Here is a 14,412-nt window from a genome sequence, read left to right on the forward strand (position 1 = left end):
CCATATCCCTCCAAACCTTATTCTATCCATGTACTTATTCAAATGTTTTTTAAACGTTGTAGTTGTACTCACATCCATTATTTCCTTAGGAAGTTCATTACACACACACAAACCACTCTCTCTGTTAAAAAAAAACAGCAGGTAAAGAGTCAATAATCTGCCTTTGGGCAGAGCACTGGTGACCTGGCTGTAAGTTAATGAATGATGATGCATCCACACTTCAAGAAGATACTAAAGTTGCTGTTTTAATCTTGAACCCAAAATAAAAATTACTAATACTAATTACTGAAAATGTTACAGTTTTACTGGAAAAAGACACATTGTGTTGAAGTTTTTCACCTTGAGCTCATCAGGACAATTCACAACTACCAAAGTAGAGGAAAAGGAAAGGAAAATGTTGATTGGTTGACAAGCAGACTCTGATTGGTCATGATAAATGCACCAATTAACACTGCATTTTAGAACATTTTAATCACAAACAGGTAATACAGTAGGAGAAGTGTCATTGCTATGTTGAAAACAAAGAAAAGAAGATTCCCAATCAAATCTTAGGAGAAACAGAAATGGTTCAGTGGAAAAATTTGATTAAATTGGGAATAAATGGGAAATTCAGAAGAAACATCTTTACTCAAAGAGTGGTCAGAGTTTGAACTTACTGCTGTAGAGGGGTTGAAACTGCAACAAAGGTGCATTTAAGATAAAGATTGACAATCATATCAGGGAGAAAAGAAATAGAGATTTCTGATGACTTATACAGATGCGGAAAAAAGGGAGGAAGCACAAGAATGCATGAATGCTGATATGATTGGACTAAGCAGCCTTTTTCGTGCCATACTTTGAATATAATCAATTCTTCTACATGAGCATCTAATGGTGTGGATGGTGAGTAATTTTTTTTCAGAATGTGCATTGTTTATTCTAGTAGTTACTGAAATGGTTAATAACCATTTTAAATGAGAATAAACAACTTTTTTAAAGACCAACATTTTTTATGGCTAGGATATAATTTTTAGAACTCTGTCATTGAAGGTTTACTGAAGTGTGGGCCATTACTTCAACCAAAGAGTCTCTGGGCTAAAGGGGTTTTGCACTGAGGTCACTCCTACAGAACTGGAAATGTAGTAAAATAAGCCTTTGAAATCACAACAGAAATCATTAATGCAAAACTCATTTGTATGAACTGTGAATTATTGGGGGAAAATGGAAAGAAGTGTTGAGCAGTAGCTACACAACTGCACATTGTTCAATACCATATTGTAATAACAGCTTTTGTAGTATCTTTCACACTACAAAACTTTCCAAGACGATTTATTTTGCATTAGGAGTCTGATGTATCAAATAAGAGAAATGTGTATTTGAGAAAACTGAAACCTAAAATACATTTACCATATTACTATGATAATGTCACATTACATTATTTAGGTTGAATATAGAATAATAGACAATTCTCTTGCCGATTTATATCTTATGGAATATGATGAATATTCAAAACAATTCATTCTACCATTTACAGATCATTACAAGTCTGTAATTTGAAATTTGGGAACCATACCTACAGAAAGAAAATTTACAGCTTTAGATTATGAAATTTGTTGGAACTTCGTTTTGTTTGACAAGTTTGAGCTGGATGTGATATAGTTCATTAAAATAATGAAACACAATGTTCATCATGCAATCACACTATTTCACTACCATCATCCAGGACATATTAGATATGTGAAAATAAAAACAAGAAAAAAGATGAATACCTGAATGAGGGAGCACAATAACTGAAGGCTGCAAGAATATATAGACACTGAAGTGATCAAAAGATATAGTTACCCAATATGAACTGACATGAATTGCTCCCAAGTTCATTATGATCCACAGAGCTTACTTTTATCTACTGGGACAGCTCAATTCAACTTCTAAACTAAACACAGCAGGTCTGGCAGCATCTGTAAGGAGAGAGAAGAGCTGACGTTTTGAGTCTAACTGACCCTTTGTCAAAGCTTTGACAAAGGGTCAGTTAGATTCGAAACATCAGCTCTTTTCTCTCCTTACAGTTGCTGCCAGACCTGCTGAGATTTTCCAGCATTTTCTCTTTTGATTTCAGATTCCAGCATCTGCAGTAATTTGCTTTTATCTAAACTAAACTTGAGTGGATTAAGAGGTGTAGATGTTCATGAGATCACACCCCAGTATTTTGGATAGTGAGTGTATTTGCTAGCATAAAGCACCTAATGAGAGAAGGAACTTACTAAGTTTATGTAATATTGTAACAGTTCTGCTTAAGATAGAATATAGGAAACATTCATGTTTGCTGCACACCAGCTGCATCACCATACTTTGCAATCCAATTCAAAACTTATTTTGCTTGTATGGTAGTTCCATAAGCTGGAAATGAAATCATTACCTTTCATTTAGTTTTGATTTACCCCACTTCAATGTTTGGTAGCAATAAGTTAATTTGTTTTTGTTCTGATAATGTATTTTGTCTCATGCAATTGGAAGTTCTATAAAGTACTTTATATCACAGTGCCATGAAGTTCATAGACTTCCTACAGTGTAGAAAGAGATTGTTAGGCCCACTGAGTTTGCAACAATATTCTGAAGAGCATTCCACTCAGACCCATCCCCACTCCCCATAACCTCACATTTACCATGGTTAATTCACCTGGCCTGAACATCCCTGTCACCACTGCACAATTTTAGCTTGGCCAATCCACCTAATCTTTGGACTGAGGGAGGAAATCAGAGCACCTGGAGGAAACCCATGCAGACATGGGAAGAACATGCAAATGCAAGTCCACACAGATGGTCACCTGATTGTGTAATCAAACCCGGGTCCCTAGCATTGTGAGGCAGCAGTGCTAACCACCACATCATTATGCTGCCCCATAGTGTGCATAGAAAAATTTTAGAATGCATATATCTAAATTGTCAAAGCCCTTTTTTGTACAGAATTAAGAATATGCAACCAAAACAGAAATTGCTGGAAAAGCTAAGCAAATCTGGCAGCATCTGTGTGGAGGTTTTCCATCAATTTCCATATTTGTTTCTGGTTTACAGCATCCACAGTTCTTTTGGTTTTTTTTATTAGGAATGTGCAACTCTGGGTGTGAATGTTTTTAAGTATTAAAGTATATTCACACAGACAATTAAACCAGCTAGGAGAGGAAAATACTTAAAATATGGTACATTAAGGTCTATGGATGGAATAACCTTGATGGTCAAGGGTCTCATTTTGTCCTTGTGTGTTTTTTTTTAGCCTGTTCCCAAAGTGCTGTATTTTATACTTGCAATTGTACACAACTTACTACAAATTTAAACCTTTCATACATGTTGAGTATTGAACTTCTTAGATCATTTTATTATTTAGTTCATAACAGTGGTTGTCAAACATTGCTGAAATACTTAAGTATACAGCAGGAGTAATGAATAGTAAGTCATTAAATGTTGAGTAACTTCAAAAACTTCTGATCTTGTTAAGCTTATTGATCAAAGTTGGAATTTTGTTTTAATATTAGTTATATTCGGAATCCATTATGTTTTTTCAGAACGAAATATATTTGATTGCCTCTTTTCAATGCAAAATGGTATGGTGTGGCTTACTACCCAGTGGCAGAATATAAGAAACTCATTTTATCTTAACAATGAGATTCTTATTTTCCAAGAAGACTTTGAAAGTTGGTGTATTATCCAAACACTGACCAATAGTTTTGGTCCTTTTGTTGAATAACAAGGCAATTGGCACTGACTACTTCAATTGGATACATGATCTGAATGAGTTGTAACTTGTGCTAGGAAGACATTAATGGTGCCAAATACCATATGTAAACTTAGTGATGGTCTAGTCTGCCTAATTATTGTTTTTATAAATTGACTAATAGGAAGACCAACTCAAAAGAAAATGTCTTTATGATTGTGAATAAATATCTCTTGAAGCCTAATAATTGCAACCATTTGAATAGCAAATGATATCTACCTCAGATGTTTTCCTCAAGAGCACCTGCCAATCATACTAGAAGTAGGAGTCAAATTTTGGCTGGTAATCATGCTCTATTGCTCAAGTGTGCCTGCTGGTGTATAAATTGAGAAGCAAAGAAATAATTACATTACTGAAGTGCTAAATAATAGTGGAGGTGCAGAATGCTAAATGAATAAAATAGGACAGTAAGACAGTATGGTATGTGTCTTTTAACATAATTACAAGCAATGTATTTTGGGTTCATGTCAATAGTTTGGTTATAAATCCACTTAACATCTAAATCTATAATTTCCTGTATAGAAAGACTTGGTTCTATGTAATAAAGTACAATTTATTCACTTCTGTAATAACCATTTTGCAACTTTTAAGAGCTATTAGGAGAAAACCAGAAATTTACAGAATGCATTTGTAGTTAGTGAATCTCTTTAGGTTCTTTAGAAACTGGAATCTCTGAAGACTTGATCTAGCAAATGTTGTCTTCCATCATTCTTACTTAATGGGAGAGATGGTACACATTTCTCAATGTATTCAAAATTCACACATATCCTATAGCCATTATTAGTCAGAAAACAGTATGTAATTAAAAATACATACAGGTATTCCTCCGGTGGTCAATGAAATTGGTTAAATTTTTGTGTCAGCCTGTCATTCCTGTCAGCCTGGCATATTTACTTTATTTCACTAGTAGGAAGCGAGGACTGCAGATGCTGGAGATCAGAGTTTAGAGTGTGGTGCTGGAAAAGCACAACAGATCAGGCAGCACCCGAGGAGCAGCAGAATCAACATTTCGATCCTGATGAAGGGCTTGTGCCTGAAACGCCAATTCTCCTGCTCCTCAGATGCTGCCTATCTGCTGTGCTTTTCCAGCACCACACTCTTGCCTCTGTATTTCACTAGTGTCTGGTATCAAATCAATAGTTTTTCTGCAAAAGATAAAACTAAATGCTTCAAAATTCTTTTGGATAGACAATTTATAGGATAAACAAAAGCACGATTGCCAAACTCATTTGTTATGATTACCTCAATCATGTAGACTGTCAAACCTTTACAAACAAAGTAAACAGTCATGATAAAGATGCCCCTCCTGCCCCCACTAAGACTAATGCACTACTACTTTCTGTTCAGCTCCTCACTGTGCAATCCCTTCTGTTTATACACTTAACCACGGAAATGTGCAACTGCTGCTCATTTAGTTTATTTCTGCAAAGCCCATGTTCAAGACCAAAGTGTTACACACTCCATTGAGAACACACACAGCTACACACGATTCCTGCTGCTGTCAACCATTAGGGAGGGGGAGAATAGACAGAAGGACACAAAGCAGTATACGAAGCAAATGAAAACACAAAAACATTTTTAAAAAAGCAGCAATACAAAAACTCAAATACAAATAAGGACAACATATCAGGATAGTCACAAAAAATGTTGAAATTTTCATATGAAGAAGCAAAGTTAATCATTATTAACTTTCATAGATTAATTAGATTTTATCAATACAAGTAAGAAACATGAAAACACTTCCACAAATTGATAAGCTTAATTTGATACAAATGGTTAAGTAATTTTAAAGCACAAATAATTTTCCCAACACAAAATAAGCATAAGCTTCACAATCTACTTCAGAAATTACCCAGAGAAATATTTCAAGGCATTGAGACAAAAAAGTTTTCACTTCTCCCTTTCAAACAATAAAAACTGTTCATTTGCAGTACTAAAAGCTCACTAAATGCATCTCAGATCGTGAACTGCTCATGCATCAATTAACAATTCACCATTTTTGCCCCATTGTTTTTGACTACTAGAATGCACATCAAACCTCACAAAATCTTTCTTAATTGAACTTAGTTTCCTCCCACAGAATAAAAACACGATTTACAGAAAACTTTTTTAATGCAATACTAACTGCAATTATATTAAACATACGTCACCACCCGCTAGGTTACATTAATCTACTTTGCAAACATGCGTTCCAGTCTGTACGACTTCACATTTTGCCTGAGACAAATGTTTTTTTGAAAGTTGAAAGCTGTCCAAAACAGGACCACACACACACCCTCAGTCACAGAGAACTGCACTGATCACATTCTGCTGCTGGGGGCACTCACAAAATGGCGGCTTTGACAAGCTCAACTCCACAAAAAAAACCTTTCAATACCCCCTCCTCCCCGAAACAATATGCCACAAATCACTATCACCACCCCGAACACCACAAGGTTTACGCGAATGTAGAAATTTATCATTATGGATTACAACGAGTTCTTTGTAATTTTTCCTTGGCCCTTGGCCAGACAACTATACAATAAACAATCCCATTTTGGTATGATGTTTCTTCAGACCTCCCTCCTTTTTTTTGTAAAAGAAGCACATTTATTGTTTGTTTTGAAGCTTGATTCTGTGACTAAAAATCGCGGGAAAGTTTGCCCTTACCTTCCACCCACAGCTCCTCGACATCGGTTTCCAGGTTAGCAGCCCTTAATCCCACTGCGAAAGCCCCGAATATCAGGAGGCCGACAACGAAGAACTTTCCGCAGTTCTTTTGAATGTAACAGCCCAGTTTAAATAACAGTTTTTGAAACTTAGCTCGAAGCCACAGCGGTGCTTTCCGTCCAGTAGCCTTTCCCTGAAATAAAGACCAGAAGAGATACTTGAGGGGAGAACACAGCGAAAAATCCCATCCTTAAAGAGACAGCACTTCTTCTCATTGGGCATTTCCAGTTACCGATTCCAGTTTCTGTTATAAAGTAAACTTTTATATGACCAGTTTACCCACAATTCGGTATATCTTTCACATTCAAAACACACACTGACTCAAAGTATGATGTTACAAAAGGGGACGGCAAATGTCTGCAGCGACTGTCATCCATCTGCTGAGGAAAATATCATTGCAATCCACCTACAGGGGTGACAGGAGACAGACATGAGTGAAATACGGACGTTGCACAAGGATTAATTGCTGCTCATGGGTTACTTTTTTGAAAATGAAATAAGGTGGATAAAACATACCCACACTTTTTTTTTGTTGGGGGGGGGTGTTTTAAACCCCAAACCGATCAATGTGTTAAGTTTTCCCAATTAGCATAATAAATATAACACCCACATTTGTAGGGTCAACATTTAATGGAATATGGTAGCAAATAGTACATCCACGTGGTTGCTCTGCTGAAACATCATAAGCTAGAGTAATTCATTTCCATAGCAGTATCAGGACGCTGTGATCTGAATTAGGAAGTGAAGCAGCCATCTGAGACTTTCGACAATATTTGCGAACGGAAGAGGGCAGCCACATGGATTTCAGTTTAGAACCCTACTCCAGCAGATACCATCACTTAAAGAATGTTTCGCTTTTAGTGTGCTTTAAAACTTAAACACAGTCTGTGTCATGTGTTATTTTAAAAGAAAGATTATCCGGGATCCTCTTGTGTTTCAAGTATTTATATACAAAAAATGGCGTGTTAAGAGACAAATTCCACCCACCTACCCCCCCCCCCCCCAACCAAAACACACACGCACACACACACACATCCAAGTGTATCGATGTTCCGTGCTACTAGTGCTACAGCAGCTCTGGAAACACCGTTCTGAGAACACAGCTTTGTTTACTCTCGCTTAATGCTTTCACTTTTTTGGAGATTCGGTGATAACACGGGTGAAAAGAATGCTCCGGCTGCGTTCAAGTCCCACTCTACCGCTTAAGCACAATAATGGGGAGCACAAAAGGCCCCCGATGCACAGAATAGGCAAGGTTTTATAAACTGGAAATGCACCTTTGAGATCTGATCCAACGCAAAGGCAGCATCGCAATAGCTCGGCCGTTCCAGATAATCTAAAACCGCTGTCGGATGCCGCAGGTTTCTCGTTCTTTTCCTCCTGTTTTCCTGAACATGGTCCTGCTCTGTCCTTCGGCGCTCCGCAGTGTTAACAGCCGAGGCCATGTTGCGGATGGGACTGGGATAGTATCTTAACACACCGTCTGAGCTCCCACCAAAGGGCCACTTTAATCCTCAGCAAAGTAGACTCCGTCTGGCAAACTTCATACTCCTCGTAGCGATGGCGAGTCAAAGTTTGCGCCTTCCATTCCCACATTTCGCGATCTGGGGGATCCTGACGACCTTCTACATTCACGGGGAACTGCGCGTTTTAAAAGAGACGGAGAGGGGAACTTGAAAGCGTTCACCTTCTTCCAGAGACTCGGAAGTTTACCCGTACCGATCACTCGCTTGAACCATTCTGTACACCAGGCCCTGGAACTCTGAGAGCCTTGATTCAATAGAAAAAAAGCCTCTCTCTCCATTTAGGGGGGAAGGAAAGCAAAAACCCGCCTCCAGGACCGTCAGATGGCTGGGAGAAGGCTTGTATTGCTTGGCTCTGATTGGCTGGGGAAGGCAGAAATTACTCAGCAAACACGACTATTATTAGCTGCTTAGCAACAGCTCACCAAAGTAGAGAGACCACCCAGGCTGTGAATGCATCCATCCCACTTCAGGGAAGCCGTAGTTCGCCTGAAAGAAATCATAGCTGCTCTCCCGTCTCCCTCTCTTCGCACGCATTCGATTAAAAACAAGAGTTTATGTCTAAAGTTACGATCCTAGGATTGTTTTTTTTCATATATAGCGATACACTGGAATTTCTGAAGATCACACAGGGGCCGATTCTCGCGAGGAGACTGAACTTTTGAAGGCACTTGCTTCTTGTTTAAATGAAAATCCTTTAGCGGCATCTTGGCCTCAAGTTGTAACAAATACTGGGAGGTCTCACTTGAATTACCAGCTTGCACAAATAATGACAGTGCCTGGGACGTGTCTTGACATCGTGCAGTGGGACGTGTCAAGATTTTTCTGTGCGTGTATTCACTAGAAATCTTAATAGCGGTTCTTTCTCAACTCACAGAAATGAAAAACAAAATAGACTTTTTACTGAAAAATCACCCGGAGTATATGGGAAAGTTATCTGACAGGGTAAAAGTGAAGTTTGCAAAATTCAGTAAAACGTTTTTGTTTGTAACCACGAGGATTTCAGATGCAAATAAGGTTATCGCTGATGTTTAATCATAAAAATCGACCACATCCCTTCCAGGCGCCCCCGCACAAACCACACACACATTTCCAGTTTATTCATTGAGAGATAGTGGAGTTTCACTGGGTGTCATGTGACCGACGTACCCAGGGCGACGCGATGTAACAATGTGGGAATGGTTGTATTGCAGTAGTAGCACAGGAAGAAAACAAAACCCTTAGTGGTCCTGTCAAACTCCATCAGGATCAATGTGATTTGCATGGCTAATTAACAGACTTCTGTTAATTTCTGGAAAGGAAGGAGGCGACTGGAGAAGGAAACCTGCTAAGACGAATTTCATCTTCATGTGCGCTAGTGTGTAAAGAATTTGTGGCAAGCCGGCATTCCAAACGAGATCTGCCCATTCGTCGCTACCCAATACTGTACCAATTACCGGTTCTCCGGATGGAAGTTTGAGAAGACGTAGTCCACTTAAGGAGGAATTTCAAGGGTCACAATTAGACAGTATTTTAAGGCCTTGAGCTGGGCTCGTTGAGACGTATAATGTTATCGCGCGCAGAATGTTACGTGAGACCACAGCATGTTAAACAAATTGAAGTTTAGTTTTGAATAACATTGCATAATCACGGTAACCAGGAATCACTTGGGAGTGTAGGACCTGAACCTGTAGGTAGTGCAAACGGTGAACCAGGTGGGCGCGTGGAATTCTTTATTCCGCGCTTTCAACATTTTCAGATGAGATCAAAGGAAAGTGGAACTTTACATAAACACCAAAGGAGAAATTTAATAACCGCAAAATTTGCAGTTTCTCTATTCATATTTTACAAACACTGATTATCATTAATTGACCATACTTTCTATGGTAAAATATAATTTAATTCGATATTGACGATAAATCGGTTCCATTATAAGACGAATGTTCCACGTTTCGCATTTTACTATATATAAAACAACTTAGTTCCGATCATTGTTGGATTTCCGAATTCATAAACATGTTTTGAGAAATGTAAAAACCCGTTGAGGACTATTTTTAATAAAAACTAACAGTACGTATCAATGTTACTTATTCAATGTAGTCATTTTATACGAGATCAACTACCTATAAATTATTAAATAATTGTCCATCTCAATATACTTCGGCTGAACTCAAATCAGTTCTACAGATATGTGGTAAAGATAGTATCTTCGTGGATTAAAATTACAGTTGGTATTAAGGCAGGATAAACAAATATGGTTCCAATTATGCAAAAAAATAATATGCAAACACATGCATATACTTTTCCTATGGCGACTACGCTATCTACAATACAATGTGATGTCGTTCACCGAACTTTGTAATGGATGCATTTATATGGTTGTCTCCGCGATCACATTTTATGCTACGCCCCTTAGGGACCACAATCGGTACTGCAAGGAACCATCAGGGTCCTGACAATTGATTAGTTGATCGAAGTACAATCTAAGTTTGGAATTGGCATTTACTTTCATAAATCTGTTTCTGTTCAAAATGAGTTCTATATTTTCTAGATATGTACACATAATAATCTATTATGTTGTGTGCATTACAGTCTTATTATCATGTTAGAGTAACATTTTTAAATATCGTCCCAAAATGAAGAATGAAAAGTAATATTCAGTTTCAACTTAATATTGTAAATAGCAACACATCTTAATTGATATTTTTTCACATTAAATAGCACCACGAAAATTTAAAGGAACACGATCCTTTCAACCGGATGTCATTTTTTTTCTGCGAATTTTAATCCACGTGCAAAATATATCTTCTTATATCGGAACTGTGAAGGAAAGAATATCATTTTTGGTGATCTGTATCATTAAGCTTCAGTCTATTTAAAGCTTAATAACATTAGCTAGAAAATTCATATTGATTGAAGCTGAGATAACATCATTGACGTAAACGAGATATGCATTTGTCATCTTAACATTAGAAAATTATCTGCACGGGAAGTCTGACCTGTGAGGTAGTTAATGGTTGCTGAGAAGAATCTTATTTTCACCACCTATTTACAAACTTACCAGTCTGTGCTATGCAAAACAGTTGGTTTATGATAAAAGGTAATGGATCTATGTGATCAGGGCCCATTTTGACAAATGGTTTCAGGCGCAATTACAGTTCTTTCTTAAATTTATTAGAAATTGTTGTTCTAGTTAAAATATGTTTTTGAAAAGAACTATACATTGTAGTCCGGTGTTTCATGGTGAATTGCTTTAAACTCAAAGATGGAGTATCTTTGGCATATAATTATCTTGCTTCTGTATGGCTGGAGAAAAAAAGTGTGACCACAAACTCAACTTGGGTGGTCAGCTATGGATGCCCTCAATTTGCCTCATTGCTAATGCATGCGAGTGTTCCATTCCGACGCGATAATGTTGTTCGTAATCAATCTAGCCTTATTTACATTTGGAAGCATTGTTGTCTTTAATATGCATGCCTTGCTCATGTAAACGACGCTCGACGCCCGGTTGGGTTAACTTCAACAAATCACTAAAGGTCTCCTCATAGTGGTCAGAATCGCTTTTTTTTCCCAAATGGATTTAATCAATTTTATTGTCAGTTGGGTTCTGCAGAACACAGCTAACAAGTTAGAGTGACTTTCCTGTGTTTGACCCTTCCCTTTCTGTAATGGCCTTTATTAACAGGATTTCTGTACCAACCACCCATTCAAGCATTAATAGGATACTTATATTTTAGGTTATCTGAACTGTTAACTTCAGTTATTTTTAATTTACCATTATGGTTAGACGGGATAGATATATAAAGCCTAAATACTGAATTGTTTGACAATCTTTCACACATTTTGCTAATTAAACTTTCAATAAGGATACATCTTTTTAAACAGTTTAATCTATCTGAACTACAAGTTTTAATAACCTAATTAACAATGTATATTTAGATAAATCGGTGAATTTTGTGAAATATCATTTATTTCAGTCGTTTTCTTTTCAGACTATTCAGCCATTCTTACATAAGGCATGGCTTTCCGTTCCTGTATCCGTGCCGTCATCATTGTATTGATTTTGAAGGATTCCCATTTCTAACTCTCACTATACAGGCAATGTCACCAGGGGGTATGCATTGTGCGCAGCGCATCTCCCAATAGGCTCTTCCAAATCCAACATTTTAAATCTAGGACTTAAAGACACCACCCATTTCTAAGCAACTCTGGCGCCAACGACATAAAAAAAGTGTAAGCCTGGTATAAATCACTCAATGATTGACATGGATCATTCATTCTATTTTCAATTCCAAAAAAGATGTGAATTGGAATTTTCCACATCGTTTCCAAACTCGCGCCAAAAGATTATTTGGGTCTCCTGATTTAACGAGTACTATCTTAAACGGATACAATTTGTTTAGTTCTATATAATTTTCTCATACATTGGCTTTATTCCTGAAACACAGTGATGAGCATTACAGATCACTTTGACTCATCCGAGAGTGGGATTTTCAATTCAGTTTTTGTTCGTTCTAATTAATAAAGATTGATCAGATTGTTAAAAAAATTGCTCATTTTTTTTCTTTGAACCGTTTTCAGTTGACAGAGGTTTTCATCTAAAGTAGATAATGTCCTCCAATGAGCTGTAATCTTCAAACACTGCACAGTAGCTTTTCTTGTAACTCATTTCAATCAGTCAAGCTCCCACCACCAACACCCACTCCCGCAATTCACCTACCTCCCCCCACCCCCCACACACACGCTTTTCCCACACACGATGGGGGTAAATGCACTACTCACAAAATCTGTCAAAATAATGCAACTAATTACCCCTGATCGAGCTGAAAGAGAAGTGGATCGCATGCTGCCCAGAGCATGGACACCGAATTAGTGGTACATCACATGGGCATACATACACTGGCAAACATAGGCACAAATTCTGCTTTTGAGTAAGTTTAATCATTTCAAAGGCCATTCATTTGACAACCTAGCATCACGTCTTGTCGGACACGATTGGCGACACGATCCTTTGACCTGCCGCTGTAGCAACAAATTTATTAGATATATAGGCGTGAGAAATGAAAGGAAGTAAAACAATTCCGCTTCATTGTGCTCACCCTTTGACTCTGCTAATCCGGTTTACACCTCACGCCTACATCACTCAATAGGACCATTACGAGCAAAAATGGGGGTGGGGGGTGGAAATGATGCTGATGTCTATGGGGGGAACTCTTTAAGTGAAAATGAGAAAGATTAAGACATTTCTTTACACACTGCGATTGTGGTTGAAGATTTTTTTTGTAAAGGGTCACGCTTTAAATATAATGATCTGGTTTCACTTTGCATTGTCGCCTTTGATCAGAAATAAATTCTTTTATGAATGCTTTACATCTGTGAAGATTCACTTCAGTGTATCCCTCCATGTCTACATCGTTTTTATAGACGGACTAACCTGGTTTGATTTTAAATACCATATAAATGTGAAATAAGTTTGACGTAAAGCAAGAAAACTGGTACAATATTCCCGGGCATTGTATAAATCGGAAAAAGGTTAATGAAACAGCAGTCTTACGGCACACCACATCACTTAAAGAGGTACAATTGAAGAAAATCTAGATGTCTTTTTTCAAACTAGGAGACAGCTGTAATCAAAGATTTATTTTTTGTCCCAGAGGTGGGTCTCTACTGGAATTGCACTGAACGGAAGCTGGGGGCGACCCCTCGGAGCGTGAAAATGGGTTACAGGGATCCTAAGGACCCTCAGCTCTGTCAGCGTTTCCATCAGCTACCCCGCCTGTTCAGAAACCAACCAAGCCTAACTGAGTATTCGGAATACAGTGAGAAAACAAAATCACCTCAGATTAATATCAATGCTGTTATGCCACCCAACAATAATAATCCCACTATTAGCTCCAACAGCAGTGCTGAATTAACCATATCAGTAACACAAGTCCGTGCTATCTGCCAAGAGTTCACCCTAAGCGCTCTGCAGCCTCTTTTTTCATCAAAGGTAATTTCACTCACCATCTTCCTCGAGGCTCCCCTGTGTGACCGGACTAGTCTGGCTTTGCGTTTTAATTTCGGGAGCTACACGATGTTATTTTTCCTAAGTTTTAAGAAGTGATTTTAAAGGAACAGGGAGTGTAATAATCCTGCTAGGTTGCAGTCATTCTGCTGTGTGCTGGAAGGTCTCACAATTACATGCCTGTTTCTATTAAGCAGCGCGATCCTCGAGGTGGGTGGTCTGCTCTCAATAGGCAGGACCTGTCACCGTCACGTGATCACCCTGCTCTCACCCCCCCCCCCCCGCCCCGCACAATAAACTAAACTTAAATCTAAACGAAACTAGCATGCTATCAGAGCTGTGTAAACAGCCCATCAAAGCACAAATCATGAGCTACTACGTATCCAATTGCTGTGAAATCCATACGCAGTTCTCCAAAATCCTGACAACTAAAACAGGGCAGATTT

At 38.1% G+C, this 14,412-nt stretch overlaps 1 protein-coding gene across 3 annotated transcripts in view; it reads right to left on the reverse strand.

The window, feature by feature from the left end:
- ptch1 (patched 1) overlaps positions 1 to 14,142 on the reverse strand; it is a 99,125-nt gene extending 84,983 nt beyond the window's left edge. The window contains exons 1-2 of one of the 3 annotated variants that reach the window (XM_060838441.1): positions 13,966 to 14,142; positions 6,398 to 6,590 (exon numbers count right to left, since the gene is read on the reverse strand). In XM_060838441.1, coding sequence (XP_060694424.1) covers positions 6,398 to 6,590; positions 13,966 to 13,968 — 196 coding nt within the window. In that variant the 5' untranslated portion in view covers positions 13,969 to 14,142. Of the gene's footprint in view, positions 1 to 6,397; positions 6,591 to 7,734; positions 8,254 to 13,965 lie in introns of those variants that run through there. The other 2 variants (XM_060838434.1, XM_060838449.1) reach the window with 2 other exon arrangements.
- Between the last annotated feature and the right edge of the window lie 270 nt (positions 14,143 to 14,412).

The sequence above is a fragment of the Hemiscyllium ocellatum genome, chromosome 2 (assembly GCF_020745735.1).
Source record: "Hemiscyllium ocellatum isolate sHemOce1 chromosome 2, sHemOce1.pat.X.cur, whole genome shotgun sequence".
In the NCBI taxonomy this organism is placed as follows: domain Eukaryota; kingdom Metazoa; phylum Chordata; class Chondrichthyes; order Orectolobiformes; family Hemiscylliidae; genus Hemiscyllium; species Hemiscyllium ocellatum.